The 21680-nt window shown below is 44.3% G+C and overlaps 1 protein-coding gene across 1 annotated transcript in view; it reads left to right on the top strand.

Annotated features, from left to right (window-relative positions):
- Positions 1–21680, top strand: part of LOC144606780 (E3 ubiquitin-protein ligase RNF19B-like) — a 33285-nt gene that overhangs the window by 8137 nt on the left and 3468 nt on the right. Inside the window, exons 3-9 of the mRNA XM_078423142.1 lie at positions 13538–13743; positions 14336–14480; positions 15921–16083; positions 16442–16556; positions 17913–18053; positions 19833–20040; positions 20797–20931. Of these exons, the coding sequence (XP_078279268.1) occupies positions 13538–13743; positions 14336–14480; positions 15921–16083; positions 16442–16556; positions 17913–18053; positions 19833–20040; positions 20797–20931 (1113 nt within the window). The remainder of the gene's footprint in view (positions 1–13537; positions 13744–14335; positions 14481–15920; positions 16084–16441; positions 16557–17912; positions 18054–19832; positions 20041–20796; positions 20932–21680) is intronic.

Genomic DNA, 21680 nt, shown 5'->3' with positions numbered 1-21680 from the left:
GTGTTTGGAATAAGGTGAACTGAGTGAGCAAGAGAACAAGTATCCACAGAAACCAAACTTGTTCAATGGGAGCTCTGTACCTGCTACCTGTTCAGATAAAGCTATCAGAATAGCGGACAGAATACTGACTGTGGCACTAGGTCAGGATGCTATCTGCAGAAGGAGATGGAGGGAAATTGAAGTGTGGTGGTTTTATGGGGATTCAATAATTCAGGGCAACAGATAGCGTTCCTTATTAAAAAAATGCTTTGTTTCCAACTTGGGGTGAGGCCAGACTGCATTAAGTGCATATTTGAGAGTGAGATGGAGGATCCTGTGCCACGTTCCACTTTGAAATGAGAAACATTGGAAAGAGTCACCAGATAATCCTGTGCAGGCTATACTAGGATGTTTACCTAAGGAAAGTTCTTCAAAGGTTATAATCTCTTGACTGTTACCGAAGCTAGGTGCAAATTGGAATAAGAGCAAGCAGACGATGTCACTGCACATATGTGTTTATTTTACATATGAATCGGATATGAACCAGAGCAAAGAAATTCTGGCTGCAGCATTAAAGGCACATTAAGACTGAACAACAGCAACAATAAATGTACAATAAATGGCCAGTTGTTCCAAGTAAACCAGACTGCGATAGTGCAAAAACCAAAGCAACTCGATCAAAAACAGTAGTACAAAGATCGTGGTGGTTTGGTGCTGAGGTAGGGTTGTGCAGAGTGTTCCAGAGTCTGATAGTTGATGGGAAAAAGCTTGCATCTGGAGGTAATGATTCTCAGGCTCCTGTGCCACCCCATGGGTGGTGGCGGCGAGAAGACAGCGTGGCCAGGGTAGTATCCCTCTATGATCATATTAGCTGCCTTCTTGGGAAAACACTACCTTTCAATCCTTTTGATGGTGGGGTCAGTTCCCATGATGGTGGGGAGGTCAGTAGCCATGATGGGGAGGTCAGTAGCCATGTTGGGGAGGTCAGTAGCCATGTTGGGGAGGTCAGTAGCCATGTTGGGGAGGTCAGTAGCCATGATGGGGAGGTCAGTAGCCATGATGGAGAGATCAGTACCATGATGGGGAGGTCAGTACCATGATGGTGGGGAGGTCAATACCCATGGTGGGGAGGTCAGTACCCATGATGGTGGGGAGGTCAGTAGCCATGTTGGGGAAGTCAGTAGCCATGATGGGGAGGTCAGTACCATGATGGGGAGGTCAGTACCATGATGGTGGGGAGGTCAGTAGCCATGTTGGGGAGGTCAGTACCATGATGGTGGGGAGGTCAGTACCCATGATGGGGAGGTCAGTACCATGATGGTGGGGAGGTCAGCACCCATGATGGTGGGGAGGTCAGTAGCCATGTTGGGGAGGTCAGTACCCATGTTGGGGAGGTCAGTACCCATGATGGTGGGGAGGTCAGCACCCATGATGGGGAGGTCAGTACCATGATGGTGGGGAGGTCAATACCCATGGTGGGGAGGTCAGTACCCATGATGGTGGGGAGGTCAGTAGCCATGTTGGGGAGGTCAGTACCCATGTTGGGGAGGTCAGTACCCATGATGGTGGGGAGGTCAGCACCCATGATGGGGAGGTCAGTACCCATGATGGTGGGGAGGTCAGTACCCATGATGGTGGGGAGGTCAGCACCCATGATGGGGAGTACTCATGATGGACTGGGCAATGTCCACTACGTTCTGCAGCAGCTATCATTCTCGAGGGTTCGAATTTCCAAACCAAGTGTGATGCAATTACTCAGTGTGCTCTCTGAAGTGAACACTTGAAGATTGATAGTGACCCGGTGACATTGGCAAATCTCCTTGACCATCTGCAGACTAGAGGCAGTGGTGCGCGTGCTCTGAAATTGCATCAAGGTGTAAGCCCAAGACAGACCATCAGACATGTGTACACCAAGGAACCTGACGTTACTGACTTTCTCCACCACCGTGCCGCCAATGAAGATCAGAGCACGGTCCCTCGCGTATCCCTTCCTGAAATCAACAGTCAGCTCCTTACCTTGGTCTTGCTGATGCTGAGAGCAAGATTGTTGTTGTGGCATCACTCAACCAGATAATCGGTCTCCCTCTTGTACTCTGACTCATCATTAGCTGTTATTCCTCCAATGATGCTGCATGTTGATGGTGAATGTAACGATGTTGTTGGAGCGGTTTCTGGCTCCACATTCATGGACCTTTAGAGAGGAGAGCGGGGGATTGAGCACACAACATTGTGCTGGGGGTCAATGAGGGGGAAGTGTTGTTGCCAATCTGTCCTCCCATGTTCAACGTCAACACAGGTACTTGAACAGGATGGGATTTTGCATTAGATGGGCTGTATCCCAATAAACCTTGGATAAATCCATGTTTTTTTCAAAACATTAAAGGGAACTAATAGAATAAATAAAAATAAAGAACTTTCATTGGTAGAAGAAAGTTAATATGTCGGTAGGTAATTGGCCACTGTAACCTGCCCGGGGATGTAGGTGAATGATAGAATCTGGTGAGAGTTGTTGGAAATGTGGGAGAATAAAATGGGATGAATGTAAGTGGGTGCTTGATAGTTGGTGTGGGCTGGAGGACCTCTTTCCATGCTCTGCGACTCCGGCTCTAACTGTAGTGATAGTTTAATCAAAGACTTTCAAGTATTGGAATTGGTTTATTATTATTGTCACAAAATACAATGGAAAAACTAATTCGCATAGTGCAAAGGAATGGAAACAGGGTGAAGAATATATCATTACAGCTGCAGAGAAAGTGCAGATAAAAAGTGCAAGAGCTGCAATGAGGTAAATCAGAAGATCCCAGGTGCATTCTTAGATAACGAGAGGTCTGATAACAGTGGACAAGAAGCTTTGCTTGAATATGGTGGGACATGCTTTCAAGCTTTTGTATCTTCTGTGCAACAGGAGAGGAGGGAAGTGGGAATGACTGGGTGTAAATGGTCCTTGATTATGTTGGCTGCTTTCCCAAGGCAGCGTGAAGTGTAGATGAAGTTGCAGGGAGGGGAGGCTAGTTTACATTACGGATTGGGCTGCATCCACAACTGTGCAATTCCTTGCTGTCTTGTGTAGAGCAGTTGCCAGACTAGGTTGTGATGTATTACTAATGCTGATTTGAAAAGGTATCTTTTGCTTTGACTGACTGTAGACTTGCACCAAGGCTGCTTTAAGTTCTCTGTTCAACCACCTCTTGTGGCCAAGCTGAGCCTTGCAAATGCTATTTCAGCATTGGAGACCCGACCAGCAATTCCCCTTGTGGTCCTGAGGTAAGATTTTCAACTTCCGATCCCTTCGGATAGAATCGCACTTCATCCTTGTTTTTAAACCAGGATTAATTATTGTGTGGGCAGATCATTTATGACACCCAAGGTCTGAAACAAGAATAATAAAAAATTGGGGGCAGAAACGCTAAAGTTGTGCTTTCCTTGAATTTTACCGTATGGAAGTCTCCGGTCTGCAGAGAGGTGTGTAGCTGAGCAGCTAAACAAGGAGAGAAGAACACAGTCTGAAGAAGGGTTTTGACCCAAACGTCACCCATTCCTCCTCTCCAGAGATGCAGCCTCTCCCACTGAGTTACTCCAGCATTATGTGTCTATCTTGAGAGGAGCACAGCCATTCCCTTCATGTACGACGGGTGGTGGTGAGGGTGGAGACGGGAGGTCTGGGCGGTCTGGCAGCACGTGGAGAAGGTGCTCACCCCCCTTCCCAGCAGTGCTCACCTCTGCTCTCGCGTGCAGTCACTGCGCCATACTACAGCGCTCGCTCCACACCGAGCCACGTGGCTGTGAGTTCACGGTCTCATTTGCTGTGGGTGTGCTGGTGGGAGTCTGAGCCACCAGCATACCCAGTACAGCAGTGCAGTTTGTACCCAGTCCCAGCACAGCAGTGCTGCCAGTAATGCATCACAATACAGTAATATTGAAAATGCTCCAATGACCCCCTTTAAGTCAATCACTGAAATACCTCCTGAGCACTAAATGAGGTACTGTTGTAAAATGTACGTAGAATCTGAACTAGTTGACAGGACAGGTTCAACATAAGTGGGAGCCAGAACATTTTGGTAGGAAAAACCAAGAGGTCATTTGGAAAGTGCATGTCTAGGTGTGGCAGAGGAACAAAGGGAACATGGAGTACAAAATAGACTAAACAGTTCCTCAGGCCATCAGGGTCATGACGTTAGCAAAATATCTCCCGGAATTTATTCTGGAGGGGTAGAAGTGAAAAGTTGACGTTGTGCTGAACTCGTATCAAACCGTTGTTTTATTAGTGTGTCTCACTGCACAGACATCTCGTCGCTGGTTCCCTAACAGGACATCAACTCTGGCCTTGGCCAGCGCCGAAGCCTGGCATGCCTTCACACACTTTTCTAAGTCAAGTAAGGTTTCTCGGAGAAGTCTTTCCCGCAGCAAATGAGACCATGAACTCACAGCTGGCAGGTTGAAACGAGTTGGTGGCCCAATGTGTTGAATGTGTGAACTGACAACAATGCTGCAAATACAGGGAGCATCTGGCATCACAGGTGCAGAGCGGACCAACAAAGTATCTCCTTACCCAACGAGATATAAGGACTGAGAAATAAACTGAATGACCGAGGTGGGAGAATTAGAGTAGGAAAATCTACTAAGATATGCAAAATGATGAAATCTTTAGAATAAATAGGGCGGCACAGTGGGGCAGTGGTAGAGTTGCTCCCTTACAGCTCCAGAGACCCCGGTTAGATCCTGATTACGGGTGCTGTCTGTACGGAGTTTGTATGTTCTCCCTGTGATCGTGTGGATTCTCTCCGGATGCTCCGGTTTTCTCCCCCATTCCAAAGACGTGCAGGTTTGTAGGTTGACACAAAATGCTGGAGTGATTCAGCAGGACAGGCAGCATCTCTGGAGAGAAGGAACGGGTGACTTTTCGGGTCGAGACCTTTCTTCAGATTAATTGGCTTCTGTAAATTCTCCCTGGTGTGATGGATAGAGCGGATGTATGGGTGATCGATGGTCGGCATCGACTCGGTGGGTGCGAAGGGCTTGTTTCCATGCTGTATCTCTAAACTCTAAACTAAACTAAACTCTAAAGGATTATAAAGAGAAAAAGGAAATGGTAGATAAAATGCACAAAAATATCTTTAAAATTACGAACAACTATTTACAGAACGAGACAGAACAATTTAATCATTTCCTTTCTGGTCTTGAGTCTTTGGCACTATGTTAAATTTTCGTGAGAAATTTTAAAATATGTTTTCTTCAAGTGACATCTTTCTGGTGAATTTAAAATGCATTCAATGTGCAAATCCATTGAGCTCTTAAAAATTGATGGAAGGCAGCAGTGTAATGGTGACAGAAAGGCCTAAATTAAACAGCAAGTCTTGCAGAGGCAACTCCCAGAGTGGTTCTGAGCCTCCTGAATTAATTGGTTGGTTTGCAAATTAACGACTGTTTATTCAGTATCAAGCCATTATTTTTCCAGTAAGTTCCACCCATGAATTAATTTATTTTAGTTTAATTTTTCAACTGTTTGATTTTTCATTTTCCATTCAAATGCAAATGGTACAAATAAAGTCAATACTTTACTTATAGAAGACAGAGGGTTGTAGAGGCAGAAAAGGTGTTATTCTGGCTGGACATCTGTGCCCAGTGGAGTTCTGCAGGGATCTGTATTGGGACCTCTGTTATTTGGTATAGAAATGACTTGGACAATAATGTAGATGGGTTAGTTAGTACGTTTACAGGTGACACCATGATTGCTGGTGTTAAAGGCAGTGAGGAAGGCTGTCAAAGTGTACAGCGGGGTATAGATAACTACAGAACTGGGTGGTGAAATGGCAGATAGAGTTTAATCCGAGCAAGTGTGAGGTATTGCACTTGGGGAGAACGAATATATAAGGTTGATGGTAAAACCCATGGCAGCATTCATATACAGAGGGATCTTGGAGTACAGCTCCATAGCTCCCTGAAACTGGCAACACAAGTAGACAGAGAGGTAAAGAAGGCATGCGGTCTGCTTACTTTTATTAAACAGGGCATTGAGTATAAGAATAAGGAAGTCATTATGCAGCTCTGTAAGAATTTGGTTAGGCCGCATTTGGAATATTGCATGCAGCCCGGGACGCCCCATTACAGGAAGGATGTTGGAGGCTTTGGAGAGAGTGCGGAAGAGGTTTAACTGAATGCTGCCTGGATTGGCGGGCGATTGGGCAAACTTAGATAATTTTCTCTAGAATGCCAGAGGTTAAGCGGATATCTGACAGAGTATATAATAAACTATGAGAGGAATAAATAGGGTAAACAGGCAGTATCTTTTCCCCAGGGTGGAAATGTGAAAGATTAGAAGGCATAGCTTTAAGGTAAGAGGGGTGAAGTTTAAAGGAGATGTAGGGGACAAGTTTTATTACACAGGTGGTGGTGAGTGCCTGAAAATTGCTGCCAAGGCTGTTGATGGAGGCAGATACAATTGTGGCATTTAAGAGGCTTTTAGATGGGTACATGGATATGCAGGGAATGGAGGGACATGGATCATATACAGGTAGATGAGATTACTTTATCTGTGCATCATGTTCAGCACAGACATTGTGGGCCAAATAACTTGTTCCTGCTCTTCTATGTTGAGAAATAGTCTGGATCTATCCCACTATGCTAGAATATGGAGTCCAGTCTGCCACATTCTCTGGTGTAATCTGAAATCTCAAGTAATTTCCAGGCATTTTTTTAATTGGACATATCAGTTGGAATTACCAAAAGGATAGGCAAACAAATAAGTTGGGTTTCTGTTGGGGTTTTTAAAGACTTGTGGAAATAGGCAGGAACTTGGCATTCTGCGCTTATCACAATCAATCCAAATGAGTCATGAAAACTGAGTCATGAATCAGAACTGATATTTATTTTAAGCTCCATTCACTTGGATGTGAAAACCTAACAGGTTCCTAGGAAGCATTTCCCTTCCCAGGCACTGAACTGATGCCTAAATTGAGGCACCTCTGTCGAGATCACATCCCAAAGAGATTTTATTGAAAAGAATTGGTTTCTTGAACTATGTATTTAGTAGGCAGCTGCCCTAGTTGTGATTGAATAAGGCTTGACATACATTGCTAATGGTCTTAAACCATGCACATCAAACCCAAGTGTTTCAATTGCCCAACTGAAACGTAATGCTTTTATGTATGGATTAAAGTAGACATAAAATCAGGCTGGGAATCTAAAGATCTGAACCACATCCAATTTGTGCAAACTAAGTGTCGTTCATACTGTATGTATTTATTTAGAAAATAATACAACATTTTCCCTTGATGAGACTTGGGAAAGTATAGGACAGTAAATAATGTAACGAGGAAGAGCAGGACACCCCTTCAAGCTAAATTCTGGCCACAGAGATGGAGACCCACAGTTAGACAAGGAAATTCTTCACAATGAGCATTGAACACTTTGTGTGTACCTCTAAGATGACTTAAATGTAATTGAAAGCCATGAATTGGGGAGATGATTTTTTTTCTTCCAGAATACAAGATGACTGCCTCATTCTGTACCTGACTTGAGAACAATTATGTAGAAATGAGGAACTGCAGATGCTGATTTACAAAAAGACAGAAAGTGGTGAAGTAACGGGTGTCAGGGGTTATGGGAAGAAGGCAGGAGAATGGGGTTAGGAGGGAAAGATAGATCAGCCATGATTGAATGGTGGAGTAGACTTGATGGGCCAAATGACCTAATTCTGTTCATATCCCTTATGACCTTACGATCTTGGCGGCTCAGGCACATCTCTGGGGAACATGGATAGGTGATGTTTCGGGTTGGGAGTCTGAAGAAGGGTCCCAACCCAAAAAGTCACCTACCATGTTCTTCAGAGGTGCTGCCTGACCTGTTGAGTTACTACAACACTTTGCATCTTCTTTTTGAGAATAACTATATTTGATTTTTAGTTTCCAACCAAAGACCCTGCCAGATTTTGCTCTCAAATACAAGGCACTTTCATTCAAGACCCATTTTCATCAGGTGCTGAGCATTAGCTTTCATTGTTTATTGATTGCTATGAACACATCTTCTATAGAGTATCTGTAGCACATATGGAATTGGCAGGCAAGGTAAAGGAAAATCCTAAGAGATTTTACAGCTATATCTGGAGTAAAAAGGTGGCGAGTGAAGGATTAGGTGAGCTTAAAGATCAGCATGGCCATCTTTGATGAACCCACAAGAGATAGTAAATTAATACTCATCCTTTTTTACTGAGAAGGTCATGGAAGTCAAGGAAGTGTACAGGTTGTGACGTCTTAGATCAGATATGAATTACCGAAGAGTAGGTACTGTTGGTTTTAAATACATTGAGGTGGATAAATCCTAAGGGGCCTAATCAAATACATGTACAGACCTTGCAGGAAGCTAAGGAGGAATTGCAAATGCCTTTGCAGAGATATTAGCATTACTTTTAGTCACAGGTGAAGTTCCAGAAGATTGCAGGGTAGTGCTCCCAAACCCATGATCTCCATCATCAAGAAGTGGTGGATGGTCAGAAAGGCCTGGGCAAATGGATGGTCAGAAAGGCCTGGGCATTTTGCAGATGGTACTGACTGCAGCTGCAATGTGCAGGTGGTGGAGTGAGTTAACAGTGAGAGTGGTGTGGACTGCTTGATCCTGGATGGGATTGACCTTATTGAGAGCTCTTGGAGTTGCACTCAACTAGGCAAGTGGAGATTATTCCATCACACTCCTGATTTGTGCCTTCTAGATGCTGGACTTGGGCTGTCAGGAGGTGATTCCTTCACCACAGGATACCCAGCCCCTGGTCAGTGTAGCCACGGTATGTGGCTGATCTAGTTGGGTTTCAAGTCAGTGGTGACCCTCAGAATATTAATGGTTTGGATTTGATGATAATAATGGCATTGAATGTGAAGGATATAGTTGGTTAGACTAACTAGAGATGCTATTGCCCATTATTAGTTGTGTGGCATAAATAGTATTTGTGGCTTTTCATGCAAATGCCTGAATAATTTCTAGGCTTTGCTGTATGCAGGCATGGCTTGCTGATGGTGCACCTGGCTGTGTTCTTAATACCTGCGCAGAAAAACTGCCTGGAGATTTGTGGGCATTTTTAACCTCTCGCTACAATGGTCTGAGGGTCCCACCTGCTTTACAAGAACATCAATAGTACCGGTGCCCAAGAAGAGCAATGTAACATGCCCCTAGGGCTACCGACCCAGCAGCACTCAAGTCCATTGTGATGGTGCTTTGAAAGGTTGGTTATGACAACACATCAACTCCTGCCATAGGAAGGACCTGGACCCACTATAATTCACCTGCCACCACAACAGATCAACTGGCAGACACGATCACGCTGGCTCTCCACTCTCTACTGGACCACAAGGACAATAAGGACACATGCACCAGGCTGCTGTTGATCGACTACAGCTCGACATTCAACACCGTCATCCACTCTAAACTTATTATCAACTCGGCAAACTGGTTCTCTGCTTATCCCATGGATCCTCCACTTCCTCGTCAGCAGAAAACAATCGGTATGAATTAGCAAACAACACTTTTGCCTCAACGACCAAGAGCACAGGGGCACCTTAAGGCTGTGTGCTCAGTTCCCTGCTCTATACTCTATCTCTACCCTAGACTCTGTAGACAGTTCCAGTTGCAGCACCTTCTTTAAATTCACCAACAATACCACTGTCGTTGAACAAATAATGGGTAATGATGAATCAGAGTTTTGGAGGGAGATCAATGATCTGATTGAATGATGCCAGAACAAAAATCGTACTCTCAATGTTAGCAAGATCAGGGAGCTGGTTGTTGACTTCAGGAAGGGAAAGCCAATGATCCATGAGCCTGTCTTCGTCAACATGACGGTAGTGGATAGTCAAAAACTTCAAGTTCCTGCGTGTGCGTATCTCTGAAGATCTGTCCTGTGCCCAGCATATTGATGCATTCACAAAGAAAACTCATCAATACTTCCTCAGAAGATTGAGGGGATTTTGGTTCGGTAATTCAAACACCCAGAATGAAAGAGGCTGAAGAAAGTGGTAGACACTGCCTAGTCCAGGATGGTATTGACAGAAGTATTGCCTCAAAAAGGCAGTTAATATCAGCAAAGATCCACTCCACCCTGGCCACACTCTCACCTTGCTGCGAACAATGGGAAACAGGTAAAAGCACCTGAGAACTGATACTTGTAAGTTCAAGGACAACTTATTCCCATCAAGCATCAGGCTCTGCACAATCCTAGCCACATCCCCACCTCAGAAACGATCTGCAATGGACTTTGTTTTGGTTGCACTGCATACCTCGGTCTTGCACTATTTTGGTCTGGTTTCCTAGTATTACCGATCATTTATTGTATTGATTATTGTATATTTACTTTGTATGCTATTAATTTAACGGCTCTGCATATCTGCAACAAGTAAGAAGTCCGTTGTTCCATTTCTAGTGCATGTGACAATTACACTTTAACTGTTGACTCTTGAAACTCTGTGGGTCTGCCGTTTTCACTGAGAAGGTGCAAATGAACATGGGGTGTAATCATAAGTGACCACTGCCACTCCACCTTGTGGAAGGAAGGTCGATGATGAAGAACTGAAGGTACTTGAGCCTAGGTCACTGTGCAATGATTTCTTGGGTCTGGGATAGTATATCTTCAGCATAAACAACTATCTTCCCTTGAGTTCAACTGGGGGGGGAGAATTTGATGCCCATTGACTTTGGTTTTGCCAGGACTCTTGGTCAAATGCGATCTATCGAGGGCTATTACTCTTATCTCATCTCAGGAATTCAGACCAGGGCTGTGGTGAAGTCTGAAGCCAAAATGGTTCTGCTGGCTCCCTAGTCGGGCATTGGTAAGCAGCGATTATTGGTGAGTAAGTGCCGCTTGACAGTGCTCCCAATAACATCTTCCATCAGATGATTGGTGGTGGAGTGTGCAGTGATTACCCAGACTGGATTTGTACTACATTATTTAGATAGGATGTTCACGGGTGATTTTCCACATTGTTGGGAAGTTGCCAGTGTTTTAACCAGAACCTCGAGCGCAAGTCTTTAGTGTTACAGCGGGGATGTTGGCCAATCCATAGACCTTTGCCACATCCAGCCCTCTGTCTTTCCTTGACATCCTAGAATGAATCAAATTGGCTGATGGCAGGCTTCTTTGATGATGGAGATCATGTGAGGAGTGCTGGTTTTGCTGGTTAGTATACATGTGGCTGTGTACTGTTGGTTCATCAGACTGCTACCTCATATTCAGCAAGGCACCCTCACGGAGCCTGGCTTAAACCCTGGCTTGATAGGGGTAATGAGGATATGGACTGTGTGGACTAGACTGCTGCTGTTTGTCCAGAGTCTCTCATGGGTGCCACACATTGAGCTGCCAGCTACCAAATAAAATAGGACATAGCAAAGATGATCCTCTGTCACCACATGGATTGCAGTGGACACTCCTGCCAGTGGTCTCATTTGCCAAGGGTGAGAATGAGGTCAAGTGAGTTAATCACTTGTATTATTTAAGTCACTCCCTGCAGCAGATCTAACATGGCAGCAATATCCTTTGGGACTTGGCCGATTGAGTCGGTGTTGTCCATCGTCCACCAGAGTAAACCTCGTGCCCTTTCAGTGCTTCTTCCAAGTATTGTCCAACACGTCGGGGCAGTGATTCAGCGAGTGGTAATCCTGACCTGAAGCCATGAGAACTCTTGGGTATTGAACGTGTAGTGAGGATTCTGAAAGATGCTCCATCCTGCCTGTTTCCTGCTGTGCTGCTTCCTCTGGTGGGTCTGACCTGTTGGTGGAGACCGGACCTGCCCAGGCTGTTTGTAGGGTGTTATTCTGGGGCCAGGACACTGCCAGGCTGCTGCATGATCTGCCCGTGGGTCAGCTCTCCCATCTTATACACCAATCCTCCTAGTCTCTGTGTGAGAACCTTGCAAGATCAAATGGGTTGGAAGCGACATTATTGTGTGCAACTTGATGCCTAGGTGAAGCAGGTCTTTTGTGATTACTTTGTTTCTGATCTAGTGTCAATGGTATAATTGAGCAGTTGATGTGGTTGTTTAGGAGGGGATTCTAGAGATTTGAGGCTCAGGAGTCACATATACAGGTCAGAGTGAAAAGGATGGTGCATTTCATTCTGTTAAAGATATTCGTGACCCAGATGGACTTTTATGATAATCTGGATATTATTACTAATAACTGGGTGATATTATTACTGAATTTAAATCCCACAGCCGCCATGCTGGGATTTGAATGGTTTGCCTGGGCCTCTGGATCACTACTCTGATGTGACTACAACACTGCCAGCATAACCTCTGAACACAGTGTGACAAAGCAGGGAACAGTGTGTGCTGTGAAAAGCACAATAAAAGGCTTTTGGTGGTGGTGGTGGAGAGAGTGTGTCCCCAGACAGGCAAAGAGAATGGGCAAGAATCTAACAGATGGAGTATAATGTTGGAAAATGTCAGGTCGTGTGTTTGGACTGAAAATAAACAGAAATGGTAAACAACGAAAGATTTAGGGATTTTGCTATGATGATATACAAATCACTGAAGCTAACAAGCAATGCAGAGGCAATTAAGCGAGTGGGTTGGTCTTGATATCAGAGAGGATTTGAGAACAAGAATAGAAGCTCGTTACTCTAATTACAAAGAGCCCTGGTGTGATCTCATCTAGAATATTGTGTCCAGGTCAAATCTCCCTGTGTAAGGAAGGGTATACTTTCAGTAAAGGGAGTGATTTCAGTAATTGATGAGATTAGTTCCTTGGATGGCAGGTTTGTTTTATGAAGATACATTTAAACAGTCAAAGCCTTCGTTCTCTAGTGTTTGAGAAAAGGAGAGGTGATCTAATTAAAACATACAACGCTCCTGTGAGGCATGACAGGATCGAGCGCAGCTCCCCCCTGGCTGGGGTGTGGATAAGGTTGCCAACTGTCCCGCATTAGCCGGGACATCCCATATTTTGGGCTAAATTGGTTTGTCTCGTATGGGACCGCCCTTGTCCCGTATTAGTAGGGTTGCCAACTTCCTCACTCCCAAATACGGGACAAAGGGAGACGTCACCGCCCCGCGTCCCATGTGACCTCACCCAACCAATGGTGGAGCGGGCGCACTTGGCCGCTGGCTGGGTGAGGTCATGTGGGGCGCGGGGCGGTGACGTCACCCTTTGTCCCGTATTTGGGAGTGAGGAAGTTGGCAACCCTAGGTGTGGAGAACCAGGATCTGGATCTCATTCTTGGAACCAGTCGCAGAATAAGGGGTTGACCATATGGGACGGAAGTAAAGAAACATCTATGCACTCAGAGAGTAGTGAATCTTTGGACTTCTGACCAAAGAGGGCTGTGGAGGTGCTGAGTTTATTCATGACCGGGATCAATAGATTTTGAGATAACAAAGTAATCAATCAAGGAATATGGAGATAATGCAGTAAAGTGGCACTGAGATAAAAGATCAATCGACCCTGATCCTATTGAGTGGCAGAGGAGGCAGATGGTCCCAAAGGCCTTCTCTTGCTTCTGTTTTGTATGTTCTTGTGTACAAAAATGATCAAAGCAAGAAGCATCTTCATCTTCAGTGGAATAAATTGCTGTTTTTTCCAGATACGCTGTGATCGCCTATGGATGTGCATGCTGCCCAAAGATCTCCTGTGGGCGGGATGGCTGTGGCACTGAGTTCTGCTACCATTGCAAGCAGCTCTGGCACCCGAATCAGACCTGTGACAATGCTCGCCAACAGCGAGCTCAAAGCCTTCAGATTCACTCCAAGCAAACAACGGTACTGAACTATGGCCAGGAGTCGGGCAATGGTAGGTCTGAGAGCAGGCACTTTCCTGCAGCGCAATGTACTATAGCCAACATTCGTGTACACGTCCGTGTTTCTGTGTCTTGATAAACTGATGTGATTGTTTACGATTTATTTTCACCATCGTTTCATCACACTTGGTATTCTGTGTGTACATGAGCTATGGTTGATCTGTCATTCTCTGCCCTAACAGCACAGTGGCGCAGCGGTAGAGTTGCTGCCTCACAGCGCCAGAGGCCCAGATTAAATCCTGGCTATGGTTGCTGACTGTACAGTCTATACTTTCTCCAGTTTCCTCCCACATTCCAAAGACATGCATAGGTTCATTTGCTTCTGTAAATTGTCCCCAATGTGTAGGATAGAACTAGTGTACGGGGTGATCGCTGGTCAGCGAGGACCCGATGGGCTGAAGGGCCTGTTTCTGCGCTGTAACTCTAAACTAAACTAAATATCCAGGAACCTAGTCCTAATCTCCACGTTGAAACTATGTGCAGTGATTGTATAATAACAGGGATATTCCACAGCCTTCATTTTTAAGTGGATCTGGTTACGTGTTCAGAGCATGAACATTCATTTTAGAGACACTTTTCCATCAGGTGATGAAATCAAACCGTGCCCACGATGTGGAGCATATATCATTAAGATGAACGATGGAAGCTGCAATCACATGACATGCGCTGTGTGTGGCTGTGAGTTCTGCTGGCTGTGCATGAAGGAGATCTCTGACCTTCATTACCTCAGGTAAGAGTCTGCCAGCATTGCTTAAAGTTGTGTTCTAGGGCTTGAAATGTTGCAAAGTTGATTTTTCGTTTAATTTATTTTCAATGTTTACTGCGATGCCAGCCATAAGTCCCACCCTCCCTCCAGCGGCTTACAGTGTGTGAATATATTCTGTCTTACATAGCATTCAGAATGTCTGCTGACAACAGTGTGCCAACCAGCTAGTTGAGGGTTCAGCACAGTAAACCCTGGTTATCATGGATTTTGGTTGTAGTGGACTGGCTCTTTGAGGACACAGGCTGCTAGTTGCACAGCGGAAGCTATTCAAATTGACAAGGCACTGAAATTGTCAAGCAATTGCTCCGTTCAATACTTAACTCAATTGAGCAATTTAACAAACAGCCTTTAGTATTTTTAGCTTGCAGTAACAAAGATACGTTTTTAGCTGTTAAAAAACTTTGTGCTTGAAAACAACTCTCTGCTTCACGGATTGACCGTTAGGCAGTTGGAGTGATCCCCTTACTTTATTGTCACATGTACCAAGGTCCATTGAAATTCTGTACAGTGAAATTCTGCAGTTCTTTGTTTCTACTACGAAAACAATGATCCTCTTGTTATTTGGTGATTCCTTACTCGGTTGGAGCGGGCAATCAACAATAACGGACACCATTCTCCCCTTATGGTCCGTTAAAATGAGGGTTTACTGTACTCCTATTGCTGCCACTTCTCCCCTTGGCTCCTACTGAAATCTTGTTCTGCAATCACTCAGCATGAACTGGTACCAGATTGTGGGTTGTTCAGCACTCTTCAGTCCTTTACCTTTGTTCGGTGGTCTCAGAGCAAATAAGGAGAATGTCTCTTAGATGTCCTCACACAGTCAATTTATCTGTAATAAATTGGCCCCTCATATCTCTCAACAGAAGTGTTCTCATCCTAATTGCACTCTCCCCTCGTTCCCTATACCTCACCCGGAGTAACCTCCATCTTCCCTCATTCCCATATCCCACGCAGTCTGATCCCATTGAGACCTGTTCTTCATGTTAGTCCCACTGAATCCTGCCTGCTACTTCCATTGTCAGGTGCCTTGGTGCCACCCGAGAGAGATGCTACCCCAAATCGTTCAAGGTGACGCCAAGACTGGATTTTTGGCGCTCAGGGTTGGTCTGATCACACAGGGCTGATTAGTCACCCGAAGCACTGGCTGTGTTTTTGCTTTTAATATAACTCTTTGGCTGCCATTTTAGCATCTTAATCCAATTTGGTTGCACACTGTCCTTGAACTGTGGTGATGCTGCCATCTAGCTGCAGCTGATGGATATGTTTTATACAGATCCATATCCCTGTTTGCAGGTGTCATTACTCTTGTAAAGTGATATGTGGCATTAGACTAGCTTGGCATTAGTCGATTCAAGCCTCGTTCTTTGACCTTGTTGAAATAGTTTCTTTTGTTGCCATTTTCAGCCCATCTGGTTGCACGTTTTGGGGAAAGAAGCCATGGAGCAAGAAGAAGAAAATTCTCTGGCAGCTTGGCACACTGATAGGTGCTCCAGTGGGCATCTCCCTCATCGCTGGGATTGCTGTTCCTGCCATGATCATTGGCATCCCAGTTTATATTGGCCGTAAGGTAAGGAACACCATTAGAAATTATCTCTGCAGCACCTGTTAAGATGTCTTTGCTCCCCGCGTCACACCGATACCATAATTGTGATAATTATTTTAAATAACTGCCTTCTACAGACAGAGGCTTCTCTTGTCCACTCCTCTGTAAAGTCAAAACGAAGCAAGCAAAATATTTGTTGATTTGTTACCCGATACCATCTGCTGTTAACTCATAAGGATCTCATGTACTTGTAAACATGTTAGTTCTGGGTGCGCTATCCTTTAAAATAGGAGAAAATTAAAACAAGCCATTCTTTATCAATCTTGCATCTTCTCCTTTGAAGACTATTTAAAAGGTTGATCATTTTGCTTCTGTTCTCTAGGTTCATAGTCGCTATGATGGAAAAAAGACTTCAAAGCACAAAAGAAATCTGGCCATCACCGGAGCGGTTACCTTGTCGGTCATTGCTTCTCCTGTGATAGCAGCGGTCAGCGTAGGTAAGGTCCAATTCAGGCTGAGACAGATCCTCTGGCAGATTTGTATAATGGGACCACATTGCTGGAAAGCCCACACATAGTTCACATAAGATCTGTAAATTTATTATCTTGTATGACACAGAATTCGGGCTCCAGGACATTTTATTATTTCAGTTTTCAGATTCTACATTACATTGGCAGCAATCCATCATTACGTTAGTGTATTATGAATGAATGAATGCTTTATTGTCACATGTGACAAGCCACAGTGAAATTCTTTGCTTGCATACCCAAGGTATGCAAATAGTCACCACATAAGGGCATTGACAAAGTTACAAAGCATACACAGTATCCGCAGCAGGTCCCCCTTTGTTCTCACCCCCCCCCCCCCCACACCGGGTCCTCCATTGTCATTGTTCTTCCCCCTCCCTCGTGGCGGTTCCCCCACGCCGGGTCCTCATTTGTTCCTTCCCTTGGCAGATCGGCTATACTAGTGTTCATTGTGTAAGGAACTCTTCTGATCATGTGTAAGAATATCCATAGGTAACGAGCAAAACACAAAGTTTGTTGTGGACTAACTCAGTGGGTCAGGCAGCATATGTGGAGGGAATGAATAGGTGATGTTTTGGGTTGGGACCCTTCAGACTTATTGTGGGGGTGGGAACGGGTGGGCAGAAAGTTGGGAGAGAGGAGACAGGACAAAGACTGTTGCAAGGCCAAACTTTCTCCCAGACTCATTTGACTGGCTGATTATGGCACTTCCAAATGTGCACACGTCCCGCATCAAAGGAAGCCACTCTGTGTTTCCACTAGCAATGATTCTCCATTAGATGTTCATTAAGGTTTCTCCTTGGGATGTAGTTCTTGTGTCACCATCACCTGCCATTACTGGAACAAGCAACCATTGTGCCAAAGAGTTTGGATTGAGTCCGCTGATCCTCACCTCTACATTAAAAATATACATAATTTCAACTTTTTACAAAGTGGCTGATTCAGCTTCAATAAACCTCAATTTCTGCAAGATTTATTTTTAACATGTAAATGTATTCTTCCTTGAAGGACAGAAGTGAAAATGTAAAAATCTGTCACTGGCTATGCAAATATTTGAGTACCAATGATTATCTCAGCTAGATAATTAAGTTTAGCATCAAAATTTATTGATTGGGATCATTGGAAGAAAGCTGATTTAACTTTGTAGTGATTTAAAATCAAAATCACCTGGCTTTCTAAGCATTTTAGTGGGAAAAAAGAATAGTATCAGCAGATTTTGTAATTTCCCACGTTCTGTGTTGATAATGATACTTCAAAACTTAATTAGGTGTCTTTGCGGTATTTTTTTCATGAAACACTTCAATCTGTGGTCCACTTTCTTTTAAGGAATTGGAGTTCCCATCATGCTGGCCTACGTCTACGGAGTGGTCCCAGTGTCACTCTGCCGCGGTGGGGGCTGTGGTGTCAGTGCGGCCAGTGGCAAAGGAGTGAAGATCGAGTTTGACGAAGATGACGGACCAATTACAGGTAACACCAGTACAAACACCTGTGCGGCCACTCTAGAACAAATGTTAAGCATTGCATTGAAGGAAAGATACAGCATGGAAACTGGCCCTTCGGTCCACTGAGTCCATGCCGACCATCGATCACCCATTCACACTAGTTCTATGTTATCCCACTCTTTCATCTATTCCTTACACGTTAGGAGTAATTTACCTACAAACCTGCACCTCTTTGGGATGTGAGAGGAAGCTGGAATATCTGGCAATCACAGAGAGCATACCATCTCCATACAGACAGCACTACAGATCAGGATTGATTCGCCATTTCCTGGGATAACTTGGATGTATCAGGAAACCGTTTTTCCAGGAGGGCTTGACATATGTGTATATATTTACAACTGTTCTGAGTTATCAGTGTAGATGTTTGTTCAACCCTGTGTACTGCCTGGTGCCATGGTGTGGTCATGCTTTTGTCCACATTTATTAATTATCTGTGTGGTTGTGTGTTGTTTGTCTTTATGTACCTGTAGTGTTCTACAAGGAAGACTTTCATTGTACTTGTACCTTACTTAAGACATCAATGTGTGTTCTAAGAATGGAATGCATCCCACCTAATGGTACCATTAATTCCACATCAGACCCAACCATTACCTTTCACTCTGTCCCACAAAAACTGGATGTTGCATTTTAAATGCCTATATAGCCTCAGTGAACTTAAAATGAGGAACCCCGAAGTGAGCTTCTAAACAAGAAATGTTGGTAACTATGATGGAGTTTGTGCAAGTCACAACTTTACCTTAAGTCTCAAAAAATTAATGGTAATTTACACTTAAATGTGATGTGACCAGAAGTCACCCAACATCTGGTTCAGGAGCAACTACTTTCCTACAACAGTCAGGTTCTTGAACCAGCCCACACATCCTTCATCCTACCTTGACAACAGAATACGACAAACCACCTCTCGGACTAGCATGGACATTTTTTTTCTCAGTGATACAAGGAATTGCAAATGCTGGTTTAAAAAAAAATACACAAACTGCTGGAGTAACTCAACGGGTCCGGCAGCATCTCTGGAGAAGCACTTTCTGCCATTTTATATATTTTTAAAATTGTGTTTTTTATGAATGTCTTTTTTTTTTTGTGCTGTTTTTATTTTTTATTATCTTGCAGAATTTTACCTGTAACTTATGCCTAGTTTACATTTTTTGTGTGTCGTTTGAGTCTATGTGCCTGTGGTGCTCTGCAAGCAAGATTTTCATTGTATCTGCACCTCTCTGTACGTGTGCAAGTGACAGTAAACCGCTTGACCTGACCTCAACATAAACTGTACTGAAGGGATATCTCCCTGTAATGAGGGATATTTCCAATTGTGTTCCCATTAATTAATTTTGTTAATTAACAAAATCCTTTCTGTTTTCAAAATCGCTGCTTTCATAAGGTCAGAAGTGATAGGAGCAGAATTAGGCCATTTGGCCCATCAAGTCTACTCCGCCATTCAGTCATGGCTGATCTATCTCTCCCTCCTAACCCCATTCTCTTGCCTTCTCCCCATAACCTCCCCTGCCCTGCCTTTCTCTTTCCCAATTCTGATGAAAAGTTCCAGACGTGAAGTGATAACTCTGTTTCTCTTTCCACATATGCAGCCTGACCTGTTGAGTATTTCCAGCATTTTCTGGGGTTTTTTTCTTCTCGGTTTTAAACTCGGTTTTTCATCATCAGCAGTATTTTTCTTAAAGGACCTCTCTATGTTCGTCTGTGATACTCTCTCCTCTTCTCCCCCATTAATTCTTTTGTTTCCTCTCAGTTGCTGATGCGTGGCGAGCTCTGAAGAACCCCAGTATCGGAGATAGCAGTGTTGAGGGGCTGACCAGTGTTTTGAGTGCCAGCGTCAGCCCCATTGATGGCATCAGTGTAATGCAGAGCAATTGCAGCGACACTGCCAGCTTTGCAGCTTTATCAGGAAGCACACTGGCTGGAGGAGTGCTGTTGGGGAGCAGCGGACATCATGACAGGTACAGCTTGACGCTATTTTGCTTTCCTTCTAGTTTTAGAGAGATAGCATGGAAACATGACAAGAGCAGTTTGGCTCACTGAGTTCATGCCAACCAGCAATCACTCGTACACTAGGGACAATATACAGAAGCCAATTAACCTGCACGTCTTTGGAAGGTGGGAGGAAACTGGCACACCTGGAGAAAACCCACATGGACACAGGGAGAAAGTACAAACTCTGTTCAGACAGCACCCGCAGTCAGGATTGAATCCGGGCCTTTGCCACTGTGAGGCAGCAATTCTACCGCTGCACTACCATGTCGGTCTGAAGCTGGTTTAATAAAAACAAACTATTACTGGGAGGTAGACACAAAATGCTGGAGTAACTCAGCGGGTCAGGCAGCATCTTGGGAGAGAAGGAATGGGTGACGTTTTGGGTCGAGACCCTTCTTCAGTGCCTTTGTGCTACCCATTCTGGGATGGTGCACATTAAAACAAATAGAAAGATGTCATTCAATGGATCAAATGGTCTGCTTTTGTCATGTTGCAGAGCAGAAGCTATCCTGCAATTTTGTGGAAGGACCTGTTATCAGCTAGGCTAGCAGTTGTGTATGTAAAATTGCATGCTGCCCCATCTGACATAATAAGGAATTCTAGAGACAGGTTAAGTCTTCTAAATTGTAGTTGGTTTGTAAAATTGAATCACAAATGATTTTTTGATTTGATAACAAACCCAGACTCTACTTGATGCAATGCATGTTTTTTTTTTTACACAGGCTGGACATTCAAGCCGACATTCAAAAAGGAAACAAATTGCATAAAGACTCCATCAGTCTTGGGGCAACCAGTGACAATGCCAGCACCAGGGCTATGGCTGGTTCTATCATCAGCTCCTACAACCCACAGGACAGGTGAGCTACGTAGCATTCCTTAACGTTCAGAGGAGATTGAACAAACCACACTAACAAGCCTTCCCGCAAGAGGATGTAATTGGAGTTGTTTAAAAAAAGAGTTTAATGCTGAAAATCGATGACCTACAATTATCCTGAAAACACTTGCAGTGCTACAAAGCCTTTTCCAACTTTCAGTTTATTCCAAGGTGCTGTACAGACAATGAAGTAGTTTGCGGCTCAATATCATAATTTAGGAAACAGCGGTCAATTGGTGAACAGCAGACATCAAAAGATACAGTGGGATTTGGATCGGTTACAGATATGTTTGGAGAAATGGCAGATGGAGTTTAATCTGTGTGTGAGGTGTTGAACTTTGGGAGGTCAAACGTAATGGGAAAGTATACAATTAAATGCAGATAACAGCATTGATGTGCAGAGGGATCTTGGGGTCCAAGTCCGTAGCTTTGAGAAAGTCCCAATACAAGTGGATGCAGTAAAGAAGACGGGGCATTGAGTATGGGAGTCACATTGTAGCTTTGTGCAACTTCTGATTACGCTGCCTTTGGAGTAATTTGTGAAGTTCTGGTTACCACGTTTTCGGGAGGGTGTGAAGGCTTTGTAGAGGGTCTACAAGAGGTTTACCAGGAACATTGTTGCAATATTAGCAAAGAGGCATAGATAGGGTAGACAGTCATACTCTGTTTTTGTTCTCCCCCAGTGGAGGAGTGTCACAGACTAGTAAGTGGAGAAGGGGAAAGTTTGCAGAA

This window comes from Rhinoraja longicauda, chromosome 27, assembly GCF_053455715.1.
Source record: "Rhinoraja longicauda isolate Sanriku21f chromosome 27, sRhiLon1.1, whole genome shotgun sequence".
Taxonomy (NCBI): domain Eukaryota; kingdom Metazoa; phylum Chordata; class Chondrichthyes; order Rajiformes; family Arhynchobatidae; genus Rhinoraja; species Rhinoraja longicauda.
Note: the sequence above shows the minus strand (reverse complement) of the source record. Positions and strands in the feature narration are given on the sequence as shown.